The 27,007-nt window shown below is 47.0% G+C and overlaps 1 protein-coding gene across 1 annotated transcript in view; it reads left to right on the top strand.

The window, feature by feature from the left end:
- The first annotated feature begins 12,604 nt into the window (after window positions 1-12,604).
- SFMBT2 (Scm like with four mbt domains 2) overlaps window positions 12,605-27,007 on the top strand; it is a 122,635-nt gene continuing 108,232 nt past the window's right edge. The window contains exons 1-2 of the mRNA XM_055807931.1: window positions 12,605-12,728; window positions 26,003-26,172. Of these exons, the coding sequence (XP_055663906.1) occupies window positions 26,067-26,172 (106 nt within the window). The 5' untranslated portion in view covers window positions 12,605-12,728; window positions 26,003-26,066. The remainder of the gene's footprint in view (window positions 12,729-26,002; window positions 26,173-27,007) is intronic.

Raw genomic sequence — 27,007 nt, forward strand, 5'->3', positions numbered from 1 at the left:
AACTAACCAGGGAGTCTTTGCATCACAGAGTGTCATTTCAGAAGACAACAGTTGCCAAACATGTCTCCATCATTCAGCCTAGAGTGAGGACACCCAAGCCAGCTTGTTTACAGGAATCAGCCTTGCTGTAGTAGGAAGAAATGCCTGTGTGGGCTCTTTTTACTCTGTTTTCAACAGGGAATGTGTTACAGCAGCTTTATGGTTTCTGGATAGGTGGGTCTGCAACTCGTGCAGCTCGGATGCAAGCGTGAATTGGGAACCTGTACCAAACCGAAGAGGTAAAATGGAGAGTGGTGGCTTAGGGACATAGTGCATGAAAAGGGAGGTGTGGCAGCACAGGCAAATCCCACCGGGGGATCTGAATGGCACAAGTGTCACCTCTCCTGGGGAAGCCAGCACAGCCACCTTCAAGAAAGGTGCAAAGTTGAGTTTCTCTCTTCAATGAAGCTGGTGTTTTCTCTCCCTGTAAATAAAGAGCATGCTGGTCACTTGCTGTGTCTATACCGAATTCCACAAGAAAACACCCTGGTGGTTTTTTTAGCAGGATCCTATTGGCTAAGTAAAAAATAATTCCAAAAAATCATTCGTTTCTTCAAGAAGTGTGGGAGTGCTTGTCCCTGCTGCTGTCAGTTCCCACCCATCCCTTTTACTGGGCAGTACCAATGCACACTCTTCCAATGGCACACAATAAAATTGATTCATTACGCATTTTCTTCTTATTATCTTCTGATTGCTCCAGCTTTTAATACCACTTACAGTGGACGTTAGCTCTTTGTAACCAGTGTGTGCCACTAATGTGATAACACTCATAGGAGAGGACACCTTTCCTCCAAGCTTTTGTTACATGTATTTTGATTTAGTCTCATTCCACTATGTGTCTTTCTCATGAACTTCTTATAACGTCTTTGTCCAAGTTTGCTTTACCTGGAGGTAGACCACCATGGTAAGGAGTGGGTACACAAATACATTTCTTGAAAAAACTGGCCTGGGTGCTCTGTGGGTGTAAATGGGAAGCACTTAGTGCTGGGAAGTGGTTTTATTCACAGGAGCTGGCTCTCAAGGTCTCCAGAAAGGAAAAGGCTGAAACAACAAAGAGTGAAACTCAGCTTCTGTGCTCCTCTTTCGCTTGAAAACTGAACTGTTTAAACTCCAGGAGAAGCAAGACTTTCTGTTTATAATCAGCCTTGAAAAATGGAGATGGGAGGTGGTAGCTTCTTTTTGGGGTAGAAGGAAGGATGATTTCAATACTTAAAGGAGACTTATAAGAAAGTTGGGGACAGACTTTTTACAAGGGTCTGTGGCAATTAGACAAGGGGGAAGGGCTTTAAACTGAAAGAGGGTGGGTGTACATTAGATACAAGGAAGAAGTTCTTCCCTGTGAGGGTGGCGAGGTGCTGGCACAGGCTGCCCAGAGCAGCTGTGGCTGCCCCATCCCTGGCAGTGCTCAAGGCCAGGCTGGACGGGGCTGGGAGCGACCTGGGCTGGTGGGAGGTGTCCCTGCCCATGGCAAGGGGTTGGAACTAGATGGTCTTTAAGGTCCCTTCCAACCCAAACCATTCTGTGATTCTGCAATTTGAGCTTCTGTATGCATTGGGAAGGATTACAGTGACAGTCCGTTTAAGGTGGCTTTGTAGGCTCTAGGTTGTCTTCTGGGAGGAAAACTCCTCCCAGTTACAGCATTTGTTTAGGGTTTAATTCAAAGAGTTCAAAGCAGTGTAGATCCAGTGTTACAAAACTCATAAGTACATGCATAATTTTGTCATCTGAGTAGTGACCCTATGGGGAATCTCTTCTCCCTACTGGAATCTGTGGGACCAGGATTTCTTCTGGGCTTTGGGTTGAACTTGGGACTCTTTTCACCTGAAGGACCAGACCAAGGGGCCTCACAGGCTGCTTTGGTCCTGGGAGCCAGTTCTCCTTGCACTGAGACAGGACATAATCAGAGTGAATATGGAAATGTGGGAGTTGGGATGTCTCAAGCATAAATACAACATTTGCTGTTTACCCTGGAGTGATACGAGTTTCCTATCCAGGTTCTTACAGTGATTTTTTCCACCAGTTACAAAAACGATTAATACTTCACATGCGGTTATCTCAATATATCCTTGTTCAGACAGACGAATGCAACCTTAAACACTTTATGTGATCAGATTTCTTTTTAATTAAAGGAGCTCTTTGTTTCACAGTAACTTTAAAGGTCTTATTTATCATTACATTCTTTAAGAGTCTCTTAGGAAAATAATTTCCTGCTACCATTTATACTCAGTCTTTGGATCTCCTATCTCTTGTCACCTGTAACAAAGTGCTGCAGGAAGGAACGCTGCTGTACTGCTTTCATGTTCTCCATCAGCTCTGATATGGATGGTTGTTATAAAGCTTCATACATAATATATGCCATGTCTTAAAGCAGCCCCATAAACGACTGTACGACTGTAAAGATTTCTTAACTCAACTAGGCTCCAGCTACCAGCTATAAAAAGGCATTTAAGCAGATTAGCATTAAAACTACCTGGTGAGATGAAAAATGGGGGGCAGAATGGCCTCATGATGGATCGTTGGGCTGTGACCAGTCACGTGGGAAAGTCACCTTTCTGTGCCTCCCACACACGAGTGCTAGCACTGATCTTTTTGGGGAATTGTTCCGTAAGCACATGGTTTGCCCTCACAACGGCCACCTTTCTGAGCACACGCAGGGAGGATTTTCCAGGCAGAGCAAAGGAAATACTGCTCCTCTCCCACCGGGTCTGAATTTGCTCTGGCTCCTTTGAAAATTCTGCCTTTGCTGTGCAAATGCCTTTGAATGACTTTGCATGTTGCATTCTCTGCCTCTTTGCTGTAGCAGGGTGCTCTGAAATAGCTGGAGAAATGCCTTTGGAGCCTGTTCTGCCCTGAGGTATGGTCCCATCTATGCCTGGAAATCTGCTTCTAGTGGCTCAATTTTTTGAAAATTTGAGCTGAAAATCAAGTCCATTTTGAAGCTTGCCATGAGGAAAATCACATTCCTTCCCTACCTTGGCTCCTGTTGTCACTCAGTGGAGGAGGAATAGGAATTCTCTGCCCTGTGCTGTTGCACTGAGCAGACCAGGATCTGTCTCCATGGGCATAGCTCAGTGCTCCCACCCTACCGCTGGGCTAGGCACAAGTCATTTTATCAGAATAGAAGAACATAAGTGTTGTCAGACCAAAGGCCACAGCTACCTCAGTTTCCTGATTTTCCACAGTGCTCATAATAAATTATGACAGTTTCCCCAAATTACTGACCAGAAGCTTTCACAGGTTATTTTGAAGTCTATTTATACCTCACATCTATAATGCGAGGTGGTCAGAATGTGGGGAGGGAGGAGAAATTTTTTATGTTAAAATGTCATAGCATATCTTCCCCAGGGAGGACCCAAAAACCTGTCCAGCACCAGTGAAATATTAATTGCATCTACCCTGCTCATGTTGTTTTCTGCAAGGGGAGATCTCTAGCCTCTGGGCCAAGTCATGCCCATCAAGCTCCTGGCTGGCCTTTTCCAAGGCCACACTCACCTTGCATCGATACTTGGCCATGCTTTCTTCTGGGATTAACACGGCATCTCTCTAGCCCTAGGAAAAGAGTTACTTTTCAGTGCCAAATGCCTGAAAATGCAGCCCACCGGAGTGGCACTTGTGTGGCACTTCCTTCCCATGAGATCCTGGGAGAAACTCCTGAAGGATACTTGAGGTTGAGGCGTGCTGGGATAGCATTGGAGAACCATGTAGGGCAAAGGGAGGTAAATTTGTCAGGAGTCATACAGCCGACAAAGGGAAATCCTTCAAGTCACCCCTGAGCGCCCCCAGGTTTCATCTCACAGGGAACTGGTTGGTTCAATCCAAAAGAAAACCTGGGAGAGAATTCGTATTTTAGGTATGTGGCTGGTCAATCTTTATGGTATAAGTGTGACAGGGACAAGCTGGGAAAGTATTTTTTTTTTCATAGTAGAGCTAACGCACAGAGAAGTAGGGCTAGCACATAAGTCAGAAGCTGCTCCTGCCCTGCTCCCCAGGCTCAAGGCAGGATTTAGGTCACTGGCCAGCTGGAAAACAGCACTTCCCAGAGATCCCAGTGTTGTTCCTGGCCTCCAGCGGTGCCAGTTTACAGAATCAAGAGGGAAGTAGCAATAGGGCTCAACTGCACGAAATCTGTGTCCTATTAAATGTCATCAGCTCTCAGTGATGGTGTCCCATGCCGTGTTGTAGGGTACCGGGTCAGTGCTACCATATAACCCAGAGTGGTTGGCTCGGATGGCACGGCTGGGTGGCTGAGGGCATCTTCTGCTGGCGCTGCGGGCTCTGGGTGAGGGTGTCTGTACACAGCCAAAACACAGCTTTTTTTCCGTGATTCTTGAGGGTCTATGTGTGGGTTATGGGAGAGTGCAGTCTTTATTGTGCCCGCTGGGGTCCAGCAAGACCCAAGTCACTTTTCACTAGGGGGTACACAGGGAAGGACCCTGCATTTTGGGGCTGAAGTTGTATCTCATCCCCTTTACAGGTATTTCTGGGCAGCCAGAATGGGTGCTGCAGATTTTCACCCTCTCTGGCTGCCTGACTCTACATGTGGCAGCAGCTACAATTTTTTTTTCAAGCTTGAATTTTTTGGGTTTGGCTGCAACTTGGTGACAGACGTAGGAGCTGAGTCTCTCTACATGATTTCAGAGAGAGTGCGAATTTCAAATAGAGCAGATGCTCTTATCGGACCAAATCTTACTAAGGCTTCTGTACAAGCCTGGGGGTGCGTGAACATAACCAGACATGTCCTGGGCAGGCTTATTGAGAGTCCGAAAGTGGAGGAAAGGGTATCAATGTCATAAGAAAAGCAAGGACTTTGAGGAACTGCCTTGAACAAAGATGCTTGCCTACAAGGTGACACCCTGGAGTCATGTCCACAGCTGGTTCCAGCCTTTTGTGTTTCTTAAAAATGTTCCTGCACTCCTAAAACATATTGTTTACAAAAGAAAATCAAAGAAGAATTTAAATTCTTAAATACCTCTACAGACCTGGCTTCTAATTCACCTAGGTTTCGGTCTCCAAATTCCTTTCTAAATGCAAGATTTTGGGGGAAGCAAGGATTATTGCTTCCTCTGGTTCTTCTGCATCCAAACAGCACTGGAGCAGAACCAGGCTCTTCCTGCAAGTATCTTTTATTGTATTTTTCATTGAAACTAAATCCGTGTGGTTTGATTCCCCAAGAGTCCATAGAGAGCTCCAGAGCACGATGAAAGGCACATCCCAAACTGTTGTGTTCAGACCTGCAATGGATGTTACCCATCCTGCTGTGTGTCCTCTGGCTTCAAATGAGAATGAGAAAACGTCTCATTTAATTGGAATGTGTTTTATTTTCTATTAAAAACATCCATCTATAAGGGCTGAAAGATGATGTGGGTCATCATAACTGGTACCCTCCTCATCCTTGCTGACATCCACACGCTGCACACCTCAGTGAGCTGCCCAGCGACAAGCCTTCACCAAGACTGGGGAAGAGGAAAAGCAGGAGAGAAATCGCTGTGCTGCAGCTGAGGATTATCCGTGCATGCAAGTTGGCCAGGAATATTAGGTTTTACAATTTTTCTTTTCAAGAAACTGTATTTTTAAGGCTTGTGGGTTATCAGAGGTGCAGGTAAGACCTGTGAGCACAGGATGTTTTTTAAAAAAGATGTGTCTTTAGGAATATTTCAGAGATTTTCTGTCATATCAGGAAGGAGTGGATCCCACAGAGCTGCATCCCTGGAGAGTGAAGAAAAGGGATGTGCCAGGAGTGTGGCCACAGGATTTACTTTGGAGTAAAAGGCTCACTGGAGCCTTTACTTATAGACTTAATTATAAGGTGCAGGACACTGGTGTTTTTCAGCAGTGAATTCTTCAAGCAGTTTATAAAGCCAGGGTACTAGTCCTCTCTCCATTTTAGAGATGGGGAAACTGAGGCACGGAAGCTGTCACTCATCAGAGGCCAGCCAGTCCAGAGTAAAAGAGTGGTCACCTGTAGGCAGGACATGAAGTACTAAAGGGTCATGGTTGGAAATGAGGTAGAAAATCCACTTCATGAAAAAAAGCTGTTTTCTTCTTTATTTATTAACCCACAGCCATGTCTTGCTCAACAGTGTCCTGGTAAGGAAAGTATTTATACACGTTCTTTCCTGATCCCTGGACTGAGATACTTAGTCCCAAGCTCATTATGACCTTAAATATGTTACCTATTACCTTTAATGGCATATTGTAGACTCCTCCACTCGTATGCGTTCTTATTAAATGTGCTTAGCAACCTGGCAGTGAAGAAATAAAGTGTCAGCTTCTTCAAATTAAAATAAAAAATCAATTATGCTCTTAGGGGCAGATGGAGATTAAGCTGAATACAATGTACATTTACACTGTTGTGGAAGCCAGGGCCTTTATGTGCAATTATTGTGGCATTTCATTCTTAATCTTCCTCCTTAATACAGAAGGAGCCATTAAAAGAGTAAAAGCCATCCACGAGCCCGTTTCACAGTCAGCTTCAGAGAGATGCTTCCAAATGCATAATTTTTATCTTTGTTCTGTAAATAAAAAAATTTTACTTATATGCCCCTTTAATTCTTCACTGCTGCTTTTGGGGTGGTGGTGAAGGGGGGCTGGAAGGAAGGAGGAGAAGGTCAAGTGTATAATTGCAAGATTAGTTTTTGTTGCAAGGGGAAATGTTTGCCAGAGGAACTTGAGCACAAAGCATGTCATGGATGGGCTTTTGGGCTGTTGTGGGGATGTGCCAAGGCACTTCTGCCCACAACCCACCAGCTCATATATCTGATTCCGTACCAAAACCATGGAAGTCCTTGGGCTGGCATTTGAGTCTGCGGTGCAAGCAGGGCACATGGAGAGTCAGAACAACTCAATATTTTTCATATTGTGATACAGAATTCACTCAACGTATAGCAACCACTCTGATCCCCCGTTGGGGTGCTGCAGCAATGACGAGAAATTGTTTTAATCATATGCGAGCTCCTCATCTTGGCTGTCAGTCAGGGGTTTTGGTCCTGTTCTGCTATTACAGACACTCACGTATTAAAGGGGAGGGAAATGGAGAAATGACTTGTTCAGCATCACAAAGTTGGGCCGAAACACCCTTGTTATGTGAAAGCTGTAACCACTGTGCTGTGCTGACACACCTCTGAGGTCTACACCCGTTGCCATTGCAGCCTTTCCCTAGGACTGCATGTCTGTGTGTGAGAGCTCAGCCCCTCCTGCCTCAGTTTCCCCAGCCTCCCTTCCCAACACGAGCTTGTAGAGGTTAAACAAACCAGGAGGTGTTTTCCTGCTGAGGAAAAGCCTGTAAATACTCAGAATAAATAAGGAAGCTGTTCATAAGTGGTAGAAATGAGCAAGTTCTTGAGATGGGAGTGGATGTCTTCCACAGCGCAGGCATGATCAATAAGACTCGTAGCTGTGAGCCTCAGTATTGAACCTCAGTGCTGTGATTTATTGGATACAACATGTGCTTCCTTTCCATTTACTGCTAAGGTGGAAGAGCTATTGTTTAGTACTGAGACCACGCTTTCTAGGCGTTCTTGGGCTGCAGACATGATGTACTGGCTCCGATTTCCAGTCAATGTTAAAGCCAGTAATTGCCCCTCTGCTAAACAGGCAGAAGCCCTACACAGCAATTTCTATTCAACAGGCAATAAAAAGAAATAAAATTTGGTAAATAAGTTGCAATGAAGACTGTTTCAGGTGTGGACTTGTGTGGGTCTCCACATGCTGTGCGCATCCTGGGCAGGGAGAATTCAGGGATGCCCAGCCCTGAGACATCCCATTTGAGAGGTGATGATCGCTTTGCCACTGTATCCCTTGAGCTGCTGCAGAAGGGGTACAGCAAGGAGCTGGCTTTTTACCTCTGCAACCACTGCACGCAGGGCTGGTGCTGTCAAGAGGTGCAAAGCAGTGTAAGACTGTAACCTGATGAGTGTTTTATGGTTCCCAAGCCAGTAATCTCCTTGCTGTTCACAGCATTTAAGAAGCAGGACTTTTACTGTGAAGCATAACGAGGGAGTTTAAATTTTGGATTAACTTCACTTATGCTAATCTCTTCTTTAGATCATGCCTCAAACACCTGCTTTCAAAGCGCCTGGCGCTCGACGGTAAATCGGACAGAAAAAAGGGATCTGCAAAATGCAGCCCGATGTGATATCCCTCTCCAGGAGATGGCAGTGTGAAACCAGGCTTTCAGCATCCTGATGCCAGCTTCCAGGGACAACTTCTCTCTGAAATTAGAGCTGATGAATAAAAAGGAGACCTTTAAAGGTGTAAGTTAGTGACAGCCCTGGCCCCAACACAGTGTTGGCTCAGCTGGCACGAAATAAGGTCCTTATGGTATCTTTTCTTTTTACGAAGATTGAGTATAAGGTGGGTTGAATGCTGTCAGACTTAAAAGCTGAAGGCCACAGTTTGTTGCATGGAGGGGAGAAAACACAGAGTAACTCTGCCAGGAACCCAGAAGCAGTCCCTGCAGAGGGGAGATGTCCATGGCAGAGGAACAAGCAATAGGAGCTGCACTTGGCAATGGAGGTGGCCCCGGATACCTTCATCCACCCCCAAATAACGCCAGTGTCAGCTGCACAGCCTTGCCCCTGTATGCAGTGCCCTGCAGCAGCATCCTAAAGCAGGCAAATACCTCCCCAACCTGGAGCTCCTTTGGTTATCAACCTGGCTGCTACCAGATAACTTCTGTCCAGTCTGATAGCGTTTATCACAGATGAACCTCCAGAGCCTGAGGTTTGCTGTTTTTTCCTGCAGAAAGGTTGGCTCAGATCCTACTGTTTGCACTATCTGCAAGGCCAACGCCGTTTGCTCATGTCCATGAACATGTCTAGGCACTACGTGCAGATACAGACCTCATCTCAGCACCGTGTAAAACCTGTGGGGTACTCTGAGTCCTTCAGGTGCCTGGATAAATTTGGGCCAGAAATGGATAGATACCCAAAGGCACATCCATCCACAAATCCTCTAATGTCCCCTGGGACATTTCTCTTCCCAAGCCAGGAGAAAAGACAGGAATTGGGAATGTTGATGCTATAACATGTGTGTGTGCATGCATGCTGGTGTCTCTTCGTGTAAGGGATCTTTTCACATCCCCACCTCTCCTCCAAAACCCTGAACCTGCCAAAGATGACAGCCTGGGAAAAGGAAGAGTTTTTGTGTATTGATAATCTATCCCAGAGATAAGGAACAGCTGATATCTGATCTAAAGTAATGGGACTGTCTGAATTCCACTGGGCTGGACATGTTTCTCCTCTTCATCTGCGGAAAACTTGGGATATGAACAGTTATATCCTTAGGAGGTGATCAACAGAGGCAAGGGCAGATGGACGGTCATCACAACTTGGGTACTCTTTGTTGAGGTAACACTCTTTTGTTATCAGTGCTATTTGCATAAAAGTGTTTCTGTTAAAAAAAACACCAACCAAACAAAAGAATTCAGACATGAAGCTTCTATTGCCAACTTGGAATACAAGTCTGGGTGTCACACAGCTGCCAACAGATGTGACATTAAGCAGCACGGATAGCCATGGAATTAATGTAGCCAAGTTGCTTCTGATCCGTTGAAGATACATTCCTGAAAACACAGTGTCACAGAGCCTAAAACTGTGTGAGCAAACCTTTGTGAGGAGCAAACCTCAGTGTGTTTTTTTCACCAGGGATTAAATCAATTTTTTATCTTGGGATACTATACTAGGACAACTCGGTATTTCTCAAAGTGATTTCTTTTTCCCCATGATGCTCTAAGAGGCAGTATTAAAATGGAATCTCTCAGCTATTGCTGCAGCTCATGTCCACTAAACCAATTTGTATTCTCAGCTATAAGCAGGATCCAAAGTCTTTGCTGCCAACAGGATCCATTACAGTCATCTTCAGATCAGACCTGATATAAATCCGCACCTTTTCATTCATATTTGAAAGTCTTGTTGTAGCAGCCACTTAGAAAACACTCCAAAGGGATTTTCTTCCTCAGCCTTGATTATTATTTTTTTTAATCCACCTCTTTGAACACCGACCACAGAGCTAATTTAGAGCACAAACTCTTTGCATAAGGATGATGCTTTCTTCTACAACCGTATGTACCGGGCCAAGTGCATTGTCAATGCTTCAGAAATAATATCTCATTAAAAATAAAAGAGGGTAGGTCAGAGAAATTCAAGGCCAAGAGGAAGAAGAAGCTCCAGAGAGGTCAGTGAATCCAAAGATCCAGCAAAGAGCACTTAAGTGGGGATGGAAATATAGCACAAAGGCATCTGGTGTCAATGGAAAGGAGATGGGGGACCATTTGAAACACTGTGAGAGCTGCTGTGGTTGTGTCCCTAAGCTGGATGACAGTAGTGTCACCCAGCACCAGCTTTAGAGCAAAATATGCTGCAGTGAGAGGAATCTCAGTGTAATCGAATTTAGAGCAGGTTAAAAGGAGAGAGAACACAGACCTCATGTTTACAGAGCATCTTCTTTTCAAAAGTATGTCAAAAATCTGAAATGTCACCATGCTGAAAATGTCAACCACTTCTACGATCATCTGGAGAAACAGGACTTCAGTGCTTTCCTGGCATCTGTTGGCTTTTTGGTCTTATTTTGAAGTTCTTATATAGTTCCCTTGCTGTTTTGAAATCCCATCCAACCCAAAGCCTAAAAAATATTAACTGCTTGATTTGTATGTTTTACAGGAACTCTGCTGGAACAGGAGGGGCTGAACCCATCTCCGTGACCTTTCAGAGATGGAGTGAATGGCAAGAACGTGGGTTGCAGTGAAGAAATGCACTGTCTGCAATATTTGCTCTTTTCTCCAGTCTTCAGTAGCTTCACAAATGTATCCCAGAAAAAAAATCACAGTTTTCTTCATCCTTATTGCACTCCTCACTTGTTTTCTTGCACAACCTCCCTGTGGTGTGCTAATGTGTCCGTGAAAGGCTGGTAGAAAAGAAAGGGTATGGGGAGAGTGGAAGAGAAACTGCTCCTGCAAGAAGGGATGCTTGCAGGGTGATGTGGAAACTTCAAACCTCGACTCACAAATGACCAGAGAAAAGCGAGCGGAGACAGTGATTGCATCTGAGCCTGCGGCGTGAGATGCAAATCTGTCGGCCCGGGCGTGGAGGCGGACACACCAAGCGTTTGGGGTGAACTTCTGGATGGAAAAGACAAAGCCCAGGGCTGGCTGCTGCCCCCCAGCAGTGCTTCCCCTACTCTCCGCTCCCCTCCAGACCTGTTGAGTATGTGTGCGCTGCGCCAGCCCTCAGCCCGGAGGATGCTCTGAAAGCATCCACTCGCATCTTCAGCCCTCTCAGGAATGCAGCCCCTGCCTGCCTGCAAGGAGGAGGAATTTGGGGCTCCAAAAATCCTCACTAAGAGGCATTTCGCAGCCCCTGAGCAAGGCTGCAAGGCAGAGCGAAATCCCTGCAAAATACAGCCCTGCTACTGAGCAGACCCGGGCAGGGAAAGCTGCGGAGCCCGCCGGGCATTCCCGCTAGGAGCATCCCGGATAACCCCGGCTGCAGAGGCGGCTTGCATCCCCATCCCGCCCCTGGGGGCTCTCCTGCCCGCCCCCCCCCCCCGCAGGAGCAGGAACCGGCGGGGCGGGGGCAGGGGCAGTGGTGCCTGGCCAGACTTTTCCAGCCCTGCATCGGGGCTGATTTTCTCGAAAGAAAACCAAAACCAACCAAAGAAAAAAAAATTATCCGAAAACTCCCGCAGTGTGTCTGTACGTGCCGCTCCCCCCCCCCCCCCCGCCCCCCTCAGCAGAGCCGCGCACACCGACCTTCAGCCCAGTCCCGCCCTGAAGCCCCTGTGACCGTTACATATAGAAATAACCAGAAAATAAGCAGAAAATAACCGAAGGAGCAAACGACTGAAAGTTGTGCGTGTGCCTGCGCGCCGGGCGGGGCGGAGGGTGCGCACCAGTTGATTTTGCATCTTGCCGTGTGCCTTCCCCTGCTTTAATTTTTTTTTTTTTTTTTTTTTTTTTATGTGTTTTGATCTATCCTCTGCAAGAGGGAGCACAGAGGTAGCGCAGGAGCGCGGCGGAGCGGCGGGGCCGGGCGGGCTGGAGGGGCCGCGGGGTGTTTCTCCTTTCCCTTCGCCCATCTCCCTGCCTGGAAGTTTCTTTGCGACACGAAATAAGGGGAAGGAACCGAAACGAAGGGAGAGCGGCGGGGAGGGGGTCGGGGCCGAGCTCCCCCCGCTTGCCCGTGCTGTAAAACGCTCGGTGCTGTTCGACGGCGTTTAACGCGCGGCCAGCGGGACCGTCCGATCGCTGCGCCCTGCCCCGCACCGCGCAGCGCTGCGTAAACCCCGGCATCGCTTCCCCGAGGGGATTGGAATCCTCCCCTCGCTTATTTAGTGCATTTCCCCAGCGGAGGCACGGGGCGGGGCGCGGAGGCTCCGCGTACGCGCAGCGCGCAGGACTCGGGGCGATGGTGGTTGGGGTGCGTACGTGATTTTTTTTTTTTTCTTTGAAACTGCTGGAAAAGGTCGCTGAAGGAGTTGGCTGCTAAAAGCAAAAAAAAAAAAAAAAAAAAAAAAAGCCCTAAAAAGAGCGGCAGGCATGCGCACTGCGCGGATGCCATATTGGAATGAGTCTGCCGCGAGTGCGGGCGGAGGGACGGGTCGGCTCCGCGCAGCGCCGCGCACCGCGGGGGTCTCGCTGCTGAGGCGCGGGAACAAAAAAAGAAAAACACCCCAAAAAAGCCAAACTTGCTCAGGTAAGGCACCGCGCCCGGCAGCCCTCCCCCCTCCCCCGCCCGCCCCGGCTGGCGTTTGCCTTTATTTTATTTATTGGCTTTTGCACCGCTTGGATGGAGAGTGCCTTTCCCCTTTCCAACCTATATTAATTTTTTTTTTTTTTGTCTTTTTTTTCGAGCGGGGAACGCCGGCTGTGGGTTCCCCCCCCCCCCCCGCCTCCCGAGGGCAGGACGCGGTGGAGTTGTCACGAAGTGCTGGCGGGCGGCTGGGGCAGGTCCCCGGCGCGGCCGGTACCTGCACTCGCTGCCCCGCTCGGTGCCGCCGCTCCGCCGCGCTGCGCCCGTGCGCGGGGCGCGGGGGACAACGGCCACATTGGCCGTGCCCGGGCACCTCATCCCGGGGGTTTCTTTTTACCTCAGCCTATGGTATTTTAGACGCTGTCCTTTCTTTTTTTATTTTCTTGTTTTTTCTTCTTTTACCACCCCCCCCCCCCCTTTTTTTTTAAAGTAACATCGACCGTGTTTTCGTGCTTTCCTGAGAAAAAGCTTGTGCGGCCGCCTTGCAAATTTACTAGGCTGATGCATGTCTCGAAAAGAGTTATTTTGGTTGTGCGGGTGGGTTTCTTCTGAATCTGCAGGGGAGAGAGGAAAAAAAAAAACTGCTGCAAAAAGCGGGGGGGAGAAAAGAAAGCAATCAGCTGTGCCAAAATGTGCAGCCCTGATCTATACATATTTTCCCGTAGCGCTCCCGAACTGCGGTAAATGAATATTTATAAAGCTTGTCAGTTCAACATGGCGGGTTAAGGTGTCTTTTAAAAAACTGAAAATAAACATTTTGAGAGGAGAAAAAGAGGGAAGGCGAGGTGCCGCACGTTCGGTTCAACTCTCTTTTGTTGCTCAGGGAGGTGCGCTGGTGAATTAAATGCGGAGGGGAGAGGATGGGATATGTCCTCGGGGTCCCCCCCACCCCCCTAGCAGGACTCAGTGGTGGGAAAAGTGTAGGGCATTTGTGTGTGCTGGGAAGAAACCTCGGGAAGGGGCACGCAGACTTGGGAGCCCGGCCGATTTGCCTTTGCCAAAATTGCAGACATGCCGTGAGAAAAAAAGAGCAAAAAAAAAAAAAATGTCGAGAGACACAGCGATGATTTTTTTTTTTTTTCTTTGCATTAACAGTAGAGATGTGGTGGACTGAGATGTTCTGTTGGAGCTGTCAAGCCTTTCCCTGCTCGCCTCAGTGTAGTCAGCTGGGGATGTGGTTTGGTTTTTTTTTTTTTTTTTTTTTCCCCTTCTTGTTTAGCAAAAACGCTCTGAAATTGCTACGCAGGGAAATTGGGGCTGCCAAACAAGTGACTTTACCAGTGTGTGCTGCCGCGAGCGTCTTCTTTTTGCAGAGATACCCTAAAAAGCCCACGATGATGGAGGCGAGTCACAGCTTTTGCAAAGCGAGCGACTGAGAGTTTGCCAGGAGTTTTCAGGGAGTTTGTGCCCTTCCCAGCCGCTTTTGCAAATGTGTTTTCCAGGGGAGCGGAGGAGCGAGGCTGCCTCAGAGGCAGGAGAAGCTTCCTTGTTCCCGTGCAGAGGGCACTTCGTTGCTGCTGTTCTGGGATCGTTTCGTTGTGGTTGCAAGATGTTAACTTTGGAGCATCTGTGTTTCCTAGCCGTGGGAGGAGATGGGATGCTCCAGCATCGGGGGCTGTCAGTGCCTGGGTGGGGATGGAGGAGCCAGGGAGGATCCTGGGAGCTGGGGGGGGGGGGGGAGAAGAGAGCTGATCTGCCTGCCCATTCCCCTGCACCTCTTGGAGCTGCTTTCCAGCAACCCACCATGCTTTGATTTAGCAGGTGTGGTTGAAGATGCTTGCTTGCATGCCTTGTCACGCAGGTTGATGTTTCCCCTTCCAAAAGGGCTCTGCTCCATCTTCCCACCCCGTTATCCCCCACCTTTCCCCAGCCCCTGCCAGGACCAAGCTTTCCTGCTCACATTGCAGGGGGTGGTGGTGGTGGTGGGGCAGAGGAGAAGGTGCTGTGTGGGAGGATTGTGATTTCTTATCAGAACAGCAGAAAACAGCATTAATTATAAGCAGAGCAGCTTGGAAGGTAGCTGTCACACAGTGGTGGCACTTGGGTGGCAAAACTGCAGTGGAATGGTGCCAGCCTGTGGGATTTTCTGTGGGGTGGGAAGGGATGGAGACGTTGTGAAGCTAGCTTCCCCCTCCACCCCTCAGGCACCTGTCCATCCCCAAGTTTGCTGTCCCTTGGACAGGACAGCTTTTTAAATCAGTTTGTGCCCCTGGTGCTCTGAGGAAGAAAATGTAGCAGGGTGACCTGGTGTCTGAGCAGAGAAGCAACTTTGCTTGTGTGTTGTGGACGTGGGGGGGGGGGCGGAAAGGGGAGTGCAAGGGTCTCAGGAGATCCCTCTGTACTTGGGTGATCACCCCTCTTCTCTCGCCTCACTTTTTTTCCCTGTGCCTTGGAGGGATCTGTGTGAAAATGGAAAAATCAGCCCCAAATGGCTCTTCCCTTGCAGACGGCACTTGCTGACAGGCACACCTCGCTTCGCATCAGCGTTGACTCTTTGGTGCTCTGCAACCAACACCCCACCCAAGGTGGGGTGACCCCCCACCCCCTGCCCTTGTTGGCTTTTTACCAGCCTGGGGACACCCACATCAGCCAAAGGGGCTGTATGTATGGGACTGCTTTGCTCCCCCCATCTTTGCCTCTTTCCCTCAGAGAGGGGGGGGTCCTGTCTCAGCACGCAGCCTGTGCACACCCCCACACCCCTCCTGCAGCACCGGCGAGGTCACGTTAGGGTTAGCTGGGGTCACACTGGGCAAACCTCCTCTGAGGACTTTTTTCCTGCCGTGGCAGGGGGATGCTGGCCAGGATTTAGTGCAATTTGTTTTTTGTCCCAAGAAGTCTTCAGGTACAAACAGATTTGATTGCCTTTGCTGGGGGCAGAGGAGGAGCACGTGAGGCAGGTTTTCTCTCTGGGCTTGGGACCCTTGCCTGGGTGAGTAGGGATGCAAGTGGCTTTTTTTTTTCCTCTTTTTTTTTTTTTTTTTTTTTATTTTTCTTCTCTCTCCAACAGATCATTTAGAAGGGAAGAAAATATTCTCACAAGTCTAATAACTTTAGTGCTTATAAAGGATTAGGTCCTAATAACTCCTGTGATAAGATGGAGGCTCGGTGTAATCTGTTACTAAGTGAAAATCTAAAAGCCATTTAAATAGATACGACAAAGAGCTATCAAGAGACTAGTACATTGTAAAGAACACAGAAATACCTTTTTAATGTTTAAGGGGGCATATGGGGTAGTGGGACAGTGGATGCATTATAAGCAAGACAGTATCATTTCATTTACATATTGAGAAAACATTTACAGATACTCAGCAGATGTTAGAAGGATGTTGCAGAGGTGGAGAGCATGTTTCACACAGATGTAAGAACATCTGTAGAAGACAGTATATAGTTACTTAGCTGTGATTATGAGTGATAATTGGCTGGCTGGACAGACAGTTGACTTTTTAATGAAGCATTTATTAGAACTTTATGGTAGTGTTACTAGGAGTAGAATAAACACAACCGTCAACTCTTTAGACTGGGGATGCTTTTCCCCCACTCTTGGCTTGTGCTGTGCTGAGTGTGCTGCTGGTCCATGAAGTACATACTTGTATTTTGAGTCACTGTTTCTGGCCTTCCACAGGCATGGGGATGCTGGCCTGATACAAGAGCATCAGTGAGGGGATGTGACATTACCTTGCTGAAGGACAGGACATGGAAGGATGCCCTGGAAGGGCAGGACAGGAAGATGGTGTCTTATTTGTTCTTTTGCTGGCTAAACTCATGTTGGTGTGGGGTAGGGGAGGTATGGGGAGCGGCCGAGGGGCTTTTCAAGGGTGGTGGTGGTTGATGGTTATGGCTGGTCCCTGACTCTGTCCAAGTGACAAAGTAAAGGAGTTGTGGAAAGCTCCAAGACCTGGGACAAGTGAGCAGAACTTGGAGCAGAGGAGTCAGAGGCGTGTTTCTGAAGGTGTACAGAGGAAGTTACTGTGGTGGCCACAGAGTCCACATTTTAGATGACCTGAAGGCGATGGAGGTGTCAGAGGTATTTCATTACTGTGAATATTATTAGCACATCAGAATGTATCAGCTGGTGCAACAGGGTCGTCAGTGCTGAAAATGAAATGCTGTTGTTAAGAGTGATGCTATTTACAAATACAGAGTTTGTTCTGTCACTGTCATGTGCTGGTCCCTGGGAGCGGGGTTTTTTAGGATTACAGTAGCCGTCGGTACCTTGTCGATATTTAAAACTCATCATTTGAAACTGTTGATCTTTGCATGACAGTCATCTCTGATGAAACCAGTCAAATCTGTCCAGTGGGGTTTTTTGCCAGACGACTTCTCTTTATTTTCTGTGATTCAGGTGTGACTGCTACAGTGATTAATAAAAATGTTTGGGTTGCAGAACAGGGGTATGCAGAAATACGAGCAAAGACTCTGTCACAGACATTTAAAAAACCTCCTGAAAAAGTTTTATTTTGAGATTGCCCTTGGTAAGACCTAAACAAGGCATTTTTGAGAAGGCTGGTTTGGAAAATGTGTTCACAGTTACTCAGTTTTTATGAAGCAGAAGTGTGTGTTCTAAAATTAAATAGTAATAAAAAGAAAGAAAAAAAAACCCTGCCCAAGCAGTTCTTGACAGCTGACCCAGAGATCATTTCTGAGTAGGTGTGAGGCTTAAAAAAAGGTATATGCAGAATCCTTGCTATTTTTACTCTTACTCATGATTCTTGGTTTCATGATTAATACTCTTAACATCATTGGGTGGCTTGTGCAAAGGAGCCCTGTTTTCCTGGGTGAAGTCCTGAGACCCAGTTTGAATATAAGTTATTGGAAAGTTTTGCGTTTATTTGCATGGTAAGAAAGATAAATTCCCTCCACTAAAATCCAGGAGGTGGCATTATCATTGCCCCTGCAGCGCAGATCAGACACAGTGACTGTGGGCTGAGGATCCTTAAAGTCAAAGGAGCTCTAAGTCCCTTGCGGAGACTTCTGGGTGGGAACCAATAGCTTTCCTGGATGCATTAAAAATCCCCTTTAAAGAAAGGAGAAAAAAAAATAATATTTAACTCTTTCTTGGAAGGTGTTTTGAGGAAGGTCCAGGGTAGGAGCTCAGTGCAGGCGCAAGACCAGACTCCGTGGTGCACCATTGCGTGGGTGATGGTGGGGCATTAAACCTGGGGGTCCTGGAGCAGCTCACATGGTCACCATAGCATCTCTTAGAGGCCGCTTGTGGAATGAAAGGGAATCCAATTTGTCTTTTCTTAGAGAAACGGGGTGGAATTAGCCCTGAAAATGTGACTTGCAGGGCTCTGTATTAGTGTCTTGTGGAATTTGGTTCTGGGTAGACCTTGGCAGGGATCTGCTTGCTGGCTGCCCTCACAGGTGCTTGGCGAAGGGAAGGGTCCTCCTCTTCCTGCTGTTGTACCAAGGGGTGGCACGAGATGCCTGCAAGGGCTGGATCTTTTCTTTTTTTTTTTTCTTTTTTTTTCTCCCCGCCCCCCCCCCCCCCCCTTGTGTTGGCAGATCCTGCCCGTCAGTGAAGCTGCTTCTGGATGTAGAGCACTGAAAGAGATGTAAGCGTGTGTAGGATGAAGCCCAAATGCTGATCAGCTGTGCTGTTTCGATGAACCAAACAGCGCCAAGACCTAAAATGTCATTTTTCCTAAAAAGTGTTGGAATCAGATGGCAGATGTTTTCCTGGATTCTGGTTTGCATCTTGTGGTTTTTTTTAAATTTTTTATTTTATTTTAATTGGAAAACGGCTCTGCCTGCTTGCAAAGCATCACAACATAGAAGGCAGAACTGATTGCCTTGGGCTATGGGAGTTTTGGCTGATGAGGGATTTCTGGATTGGGCCCTAAATTAAGTCCATGAAAACAGTGTTTTGTGTTTCCTGCTGGATGACTCCTATCGCTTGGCTGATTGGTCCTGTTCAGGGGGTCTGACTGATTTGTTTTGATCCACATGGCTGCCGTTCTGAGATGATAAGCATCAGATGAGATGTTGCGGGATGGTAAGTGGCTGCGTGTGTGTGTTCAAGTCACCCATCTAAAAGGCTTCCTCCTTTCAGCTCTGTTTCGAACACCGAGGTGAGAGAAGACAGGGAGTTGCAGCAGCATGCTGCTGCTGAGCTTGCTCCCAGCAGTTTTTTTTGCCTGTTGTAAAGGGGGTTGCGGATATTGAGTTGGTGTTTTTCATGGCCCTGAATCAGATAAGAGCTTTAGAAGATGCCTAATCTTAAATATGCTGTGTTCCCAAAGTAGTTGGTGTATGTTGGGTCCTTAGCATGGGTAGAAGTGCTTTACCAAGGTGGGTCTGCATGGTGGGAATTGCCTGTTGAAACATGGAGAAGGTGACAGCCATCTTGTAGGTAACAGAACAGCTGGAAATGAGAAGGATTAGTACACGGGGACCTCAGTCACCCTGGCCTGACACCTTACGCTGACATTTCTACCTATGGAAAGAGGATGGAAAATATCAGCGCTGTGACAGGAGGGGATTTTACAGCTGCTTGGAGTGAGCATCAGTAGTGCAGGCGTGGGGCAAGGGAGAGGCAGTCGCTCGCCTTGCCTGGCTGCTGGTGGCAGGGCTGTGGGGTGGTTTGGGGCTGGATCTAGGTGTTGGCATCTGAGTCTGGGAGGGTCCCCCAGCCAGCAAATGTGGGTGCTGAGGGTGGTATCGTGCCATGCGCATGTGCTCTGTGGGATGCTGAAGGTGAGGATGCCCGGTGTTAGCAGGGGCGATGGCAGGGGTCCAGGCAGGGCAGTGGTGCCTTCTAGCCCTTGGTTATAAAACATCCAGCTCGCTCAAGAGAAGGGAAATTTAATGAAAAAGCGCTCTTAATTTTGGAGGTTTGATCTAGTCCACGGTGAAGTTTGTGGCAGGTTTTTGCTTAAGTCCAGCTCTAGGTCCTTCAGTTACATGTACCCACAGGGCAGCTAAGAGGGGGATGTGTACCCGTGTCTATGTGCCTGCCTGTCATCTGTCTCTCTCTTGTTGTTGATTTTTCTTGCCTAATACTGCAGGGCTTTTTGCTGTAAACAAGTTAGTTTCTCTAATTAGGTTTATTTTACTTTCTGTTACCTTATCTTACTGCTATTTATCTCTGTGTGTGTCTTGGACTCTGGGGTATGCCAGGTAGGGAGGATAAGAAAATTGCTTTGTGAAACAGGTTTGTGTCTGTTGGCATAAGAAGTTTGAGGCGTTTGGCACCGGTGCAGGAGGAGAGGAGAGCAAGGACCTGCTGAGTTACAGAGGGCTGTCACCACCTCGCCTAATCTCTTTGCTGCTGTGCATCTTCAGAGAAGTTCGGTTCCTGTCCATCTTCCCCTTCAGGATGGACAATCCCGACCGTCCCTGCTCTGATGGTTCTGTATTTTCCCATTTTTGCATATTTTCCATCCAGGCTTAGTCATTTATTTTCTGTGCTGCTGCACAAATGGTGCCGATGCTTGCCTTCAAGAGCAGAAGGATCAACCCTGTTGAGTGGCTGGAGCAGGAGGCATGGGAGGAACCTCCGTGGCTTGTAAAGACCATCTCTTACCCCAGGGCAGGATGAACTGTACCAAGATCTGTTTCTGGGTAGATCAGCATCCTAACCCCTCCAGAAATAAAGGCTCTGTGCCCTTCCCACAGTCTGTCCCACTTCTTCACCAGATTCATTATTAGCAATTTCTTCTCACGCCCAAATCAAATGTCCCCTCCTGCAGTTTAAACCCAAGCCTTCCTCTTTGATCTACCAAGAACGTGGAAAATAGATTTTATACTTTTTCCCCACTCAGCTGTTTTTTATATATTTGAATATTGAGAACATTCCTAGTTCCCCGGATTAGATGGGGTTTGTTTCTTCCACCCCAGAGCACATCTGAACTAACCCAGCGCTGTGCAAAGCAGTAGTTTGCCCTTAGTAAAATCCTGTGGGGTGTTCAGTATGAAAGAAAAGTTGTCACTTGATATAAGTGAAAACAGTTGGTGAGGGAAGCTCTCAAATAAATAATAATAATTAAAAAAAAGGACAGAAATTTGGAAGAAGTAATCCTTAAGAGGTTTCCAGCTGGTACTTTGTCTGAGAAGAGAGACAGGCTCTTTTTCTAGGAGGTGAAAGCTGTTCCTTGATGTTTTCAATAGCCCTTCCAAACGAGCCTCCTTTTCCATTGTGCAGATGCTCAGGGGTGTGTAAATATTGTGGCAGGCTGCCGCCAGCAGTGCATCCTAGATCTAGTCCCACGGGGCTGAGTCACCCTTCACCCTGCTCCACATACAGGGCCGGTACCATATGGCATCTGAGCATCTCACTTCAGTTTGTTTTCTGGCACGTTCGGATGTCTGAAATTGTAGCAGGTGCTGTGCAAGCACAGGCATCCTCAGAGGGTTGTTCATCTCATCTGAATTTCCGGTGTCCAACTTGGACCACACTGATTATCCTTTGGAGATGCTTTCTTTCGGTTAGCTGCAGATGGTTGGCTAGGAAAGGCAGATCCCACCTGAGGTGGGTAGGATTGGTGGGCATCATTTCTTGTAGTGCTGTTTCATGGGGATTTGCTGTGCTGGAAAACCCCAACGTGAAGTCATCAGTGGAGTTGGGACCCGGTCTGGTATCACCTGTGTCCTACCTAGGCTTTTGCTCCATCTGCTCGGACCTGGATGCCCCCATTTTACCTGGTGTAAAGCCATGTGGCCAGGTGAGAGACATTAGTGGGGGTCATTAAAAAATGAAGTGTTCTGGAAGTAGAACAGAAGAGGAGACAACTGGAGTCACCATCTCAGCTCCAGGGTTGGGTTGAGGCAGGGCACGTCTGAGCACAGTCCTGTCTCATTCCCTGGGAGCCTCAGCACCAATTGCTGGAGTTTCCCAATTGTTCAGGCAGGTGGATCTGGTCTCATTTTTCCCAAACGGTTCCCTTCATCTCTTTGCAGTGGCTTTTTCATTTGTGGTCCTGCAGAAGGCTTGAAAATGGTAAAGGCTACATGAAATGGCACATGGTAGTGCCTGGCTTTGAAGGGGCTGGGTGAAATCAGCAGATGCCTTTACTTTCACAGCAAGAAAGTCTGCTGGGGCCATGCCGTGTTCAGCTTCTCTCCAGCTTGGCTGGAAGAAGAGATGTGGATTCCTTGTATCCCAGCATACCTAGGGTTGAGCTCTGGAAACACAGTGAGCCCTGGGGCTGCCCATGGACTCACCCTCCCACGGGGCATGTCCCTGGTAGGGGCTCTTCACGAGGGGCACAGGGTTGTGCTGGCAGCCCTTATTGCGGCCCTGCTGTTCTCACCAAGTGGCTCTTCACCGAGACGTGCGACCATCTCCAGTCAATGGGTGTTAGTGAATTTTGGAGGCAGGGGCCATGTCGTTAGGAAAGCAGTGGGATTTCCACTTCTCCACTGCTCAGGACTCAGCGTTAAGTTGGCACAACCGATGCACTATCCAGGCAGAAGGTTTCAAGGATGTAGGATCTTTTTTGCATCCTCTCTTCCAGGAGCCTGCCTTTTTTATGTCAGTCCCAATTAACCAAGCATACATTAGAGGGAGAAAATAAGTTTCTTGGGGATAACTCTTAAGGGAGAGCCCTAGGGTGCTGGGTCTGTGTGTGTGAGACCCCTCCCTCCAGGGGCTTACTCCAAAGGAAGGAGAAGCCGGGTGGAGTCGGCAGGAGGTGGAAATATGAAATGGTGCGAGGAAGCTGATGCCGGCACTTACACAAAGAGCCAATATTGATACAGATGACAAGGCAGCATGTTTGAAATAATGGTGTGGCTGAGACTGACAGCCGTGGGAAGGAGGAAATAAAAGAGGTGCTTTTTGATATTGGCTGGCTTTTTCTGCCTGTGAATTAAGAGTCCGGATCTGAATTAAATACTAGGGGAATGGGAGCTGGATGGGGGGAGAATTGGATGGGTTTGAACCACCACTGTGCAGAAACAGTGAACAAGTAGTCTGAAACCAGGGAATTTTCCCCCTTCCCTCCTCTTTCAAATGTATTTCACAATATTTTCCTTTGTGTTCCTGCCTAGCGTAGTATCACCTTGAGACTCTTGTGCTGTTGTCTCCCACACCATGGTTTACGTGCTGGCAGTGTGGCTTGTGGTCCTTCACTTGGCTTCCAGTGGACACACGTTTCTTCAGCCTGGCAGAGAAATGGGAGCACGGTAGTGTGTGCTGCTTGTTTAATGTTGATGATTGCAGGCCAGTCGCTGTGCTACTGTTAACAGTATGGCTGGGGACTCTGTTTGAAGTGTTAATTAGCAGCAATTAATAAGAAGTGAAAAATTAATACCCTATGTCAGCTTTCTTTGCTAGTTAGCTGTATCAACACCACGGCTCAGAGCTATCTTGAAGCTGGTGTTTGCATAAAGGTGGTCTTGTTGTCACATAGTATTGAGAAAATACTTAAATGCTCTCCTGCCGTAAATGGTAAACTAGTTATTCCCAAAATAAGAAGATAAGCTATGGCCTCTGACAGATCCATTTTTCTTGGGATGCAGTTGCTCTCGACATGACGTTTCAAGAAAAGTAAGTTGTGCATAGCTAGAGTGAATAGTTAGACCAACAAAAATATTGATGGCATTGTTGAACCTGGCTGAGAGGTTCTGCATTGCCCCCTTTTAATCGAAGTGGCTCAAGCCCAGCCGCAGAAGTGGCCACCGAAGATGGATCCCAGCTGTGCTGCAGACACCTTTGTCAGGTTCCTGTTGGTTTTCCCATTTGTTTTCCATTTCTGATGGAAACTCCCTGACACGGGGAAACAGGCCTTTCTCATGGGTCTGGTAGCAGATTTGGGGCTTGAACCGCACAAGAAGCAGCAAATACTCTCATTGTCTGATTGGGCGCTTTCAGCTTTTCATCAGCTCATACCTTTGTCCTATCATCATAGGAGCATCACAAGATTTAACTACGCTACCAGGAGGTTTATCTTTCCTCTTGGTATTTATGTTGTTACCACCGAGTTCTGTTTGAAGTGATTGATTTGTTGTGTTTAAATTGATCTCTCTGTTTCTCTCCATCCTCTGATTTTTTTTTTTTTAGTAGACATCATTGTCTAGTCCTAGGCAAAAACGAAAACAGCTGAATCCATGCAAGGGTTAGCTTCAGCTGACTCCTCCCCTCCTCTCACAATTTAACAAGCTTGATGTAAAATCCTGATACTTAACGAATTTATTATTAATGATATTTACGGAAGTATTCTCTACCAGAGGAGAAGTGGTTTTTGACTTTCAATAGACTGATTGCTTCTAGTTTCATAGTTAATTGAAACTTAATATACACTAGGGATGAGTGATATATATGTTCTGAGGTTAGCTGCACTCAAAATACACATAGTATATAATACACTTAATTCATTAGCAAGTCTCATGTCAACAAAGAATAAAGATGAAGTGCTGTAGTGGCCATCGCAGTGGGGAAGTGATCATTATTATTTATGGAGTGCTCAAAGTATACTAAGCACTTTGCAAAGAGACCAGCAAGCATATTGCTCTGAGTTGGTTTACGGTCTCCTCTTTTAAAAACACTTTTTTTCTCTTTCATTAGCAGGTTCCTTTGGGGTGGGGAACACAAATTGCTGATGGGGGTCTAACTGCCCAGACAAGCTTCAGCTGTGGGTTGTATCACTTGCCTTGGTAATTTGCTTCTACCAATAATGCTTTGTGAAACAGCCATGGTTTAATTGCAGTCACCACAATGCAGTTGTGATCACTCTAGCAGAGCATCCCACCATGGTTCAGTTCATGGATATAACATCTACATTTGACATGCTCCCCATCTGGGTCAGTTCCTCCTATGACTGCTCATGCGTGTCCATTTCTTCCTCGCAGTTTTCATTGGAACAGCCTTAAAAAGTGGGAACGAGGAACCTATGACAGAACACTCTCCCTCTTTCTGTTTTATAGCCACCATGTCTGGTCTTCCTGAATATGCCTCCTGAGTAGTAAAAGTTGAAAAAATCCCATAGTATTTTTACAACCTTATTATCTCCTGCGTTGCCCGATCTCTGGCAGTAAACTTTTTCCCTACTTTTAGTCACTCTTCTTGCAGAGCATTTTGTGTGGTGCTGCCAGCGTCATCCTCTCTGTCATGCATGCATTGGAGGCATCCACTAATAAGCAGGACCAGTCCTCCACATGGTATATTCTGGACATACACTTTCTGTACCATCTGTCTTTGCTTTAGCATATCTTGTGTGAATAGCTCGTTCCCTCTGTGCTCATAACCTGAGCTCTTGGTTTCTCTTTTTCAGTCCTCCTTTGACACCTTGTAATTCATCACCATCTCAGAGGGTTTTACTGAAAAGCTCACTTTGGAGTTCTTTTTAATCTACTCCTAAAGGTGTCTCTCTGGGTATTGCTTGTCTGGTGGCTTACTGTAGCTAGAAATACGGTTCTCATTTAGTCTGGTGTCTGGTTCAAGATCTAGTCGGTCTGTAGTCCCTTCCTCATATCATTTTTCATCTCTGTGTGTTTTTATTCCACTTTGTATTTACTGTGGTCATTCCTTCGAGAAGAATCTCCTCCTTAGTTAATCTTTGCTACCCTGCATGGCACTAACTGGTGCAGTTACCTTAGGTCAGTCTTCATTCAAAAAACAGTTGCAGCCAGTGCTATTTCACTAGGGTATCTGCATTTTGCATGCTGAACTTTATTTTCTAGTTACTCCAGTCTCTCCCAAGGATTTTTCCCTTCAGTGTTCCCTCCGTTTCACGATCACAAATATTCCTGCTTTGGAAATTTGAATATTTCTGGAGTGAGATGTATCTCACGCAGTGTTAGCCATCAAGAAGTTAGAAGTCAAGGGCTGGACTTGCGGGAGGACAGTTGGATTGGCCCTTCCTGCCTTTTGTTTTCTTTTTTTTCCTTTTGGTTTTTTTTTTGTTTTTTTTTTTTTTGGGGCATCGGTTGTGCCACTTTATGGGCTGGTCCTTCCCTCTCTGCTGGCGGTACAGGTAGCTGGACTGAACTTTGCAATGCCAGTCCTGTGGGTGCTGCTTATTGCCTCATTATCTTCATTGTTGTTATTATGGCTGTTACGATATTATTGCTACTTCGTTGTGGTTCCTTATCCAACTCTAGCTTCATCTTGGAGGAGAGAGCAAGATCGAAGGGTTGCAGTCAACATGGGATAACTTCAAAACCTTTAAGTAATAAAAAAAAATATTTCCAATTAAAAAAAAAAAAAAGGAAAGGCTGAGGGAATGGGTTGGTGTCAGTAGAACAAATCACTCATTGTTTTTTTCGTTTTCTTTTAGCTTGTCCTCTAGGCGCTCCCTGCTGCAGGATGAATTAGGAAGGCAAGGCCTCTTCCTCTGAACCATGGAGACAAGGGCGTCTTTCATCGCCACCATGCGAGAGACCCAGCATCTCTCCCCAGAGAAGGGCCAGAGCCCGGCCAACGGCAGCAGGGAGCAGTTTGATTCAGGTGAGCTCTCCTTCACCCCCATGGGTTGTCTTCACTGTGACGGCCCTCCAACCCATCTCTGTTGGAGGTAGAGACAGCCACATTGCCAGGGGAGCATTGGAAATGGTTGTACACCTGGAAGGCCTTTTTTGAGTCTTGAGGATTGGACAGTTTCCCACGCTTGATGGGTTGGGAAGTTTGAGCTTTCCTTTTTCTGGATCTCTTCTATGGTGTAGAGCAGCTATGCAAAATTTAAACAAAAAGCAACAGAAAACTTTTTCCAGGACATCACACTGTGTTCTTCCAGTTTCCCCACCCTTTTTTTCATTTGTTGAAGTGGTTAAAGAGAGGAAATGAACGTTCAGAAATCACAGCATTTCTTGTTTGTTTTGACCTTCACCCTCATTTCCTTCACAGTTTTTTAGAGTGCTTCAGATGAGAGGGCTTCGCAAACATTAGAGCAGCTGGTGGAGAGCTGGTTGCATGTTGTCCTTGTGCTCACGGGTATCGCCGGATGCTCTGTAATGCTCTGGGATGGGCACCTAAAGGTGGGAGGTCACGGTGCTAAATTTGGGGATCATCATGGTAGATACAGAAGAGTAAGTGCTAGTTTCTGGTGTCTTCTGCTGGAATTGGGTGCTTTAACTTCCCATATCTGGCCTTAACAGGAGGAGACTGTGTCTCGTGGTGAAGTTGCATATATGGCTAGACCCAATCTACTTTCTTTCTGATGCCAAAATGGGAGATCCCTCTTTATACCTCATCTTCTCTTGCACCCCTTCTGTCACCTACCACACCCTGGGCTGAGTCAGTCTACTCACTAACCCAGCAGAAAGGTAAACAATCTAGAAAAAAG

The sequence above is a fragment of the Falco peregrinus genome, chromosome 6, assembly GCF_023634155.1.
Source record: "Falco peregrinus isolate bFalPer1 chromosome 6, bFalPer1.pri, whole genome shotgun sequence".
Lineage (NCBI taxonomy): Eukaryota > Metazoa > Chordata > Aves > Falconiformes > Falconidae > Falco > Falco peregrinus.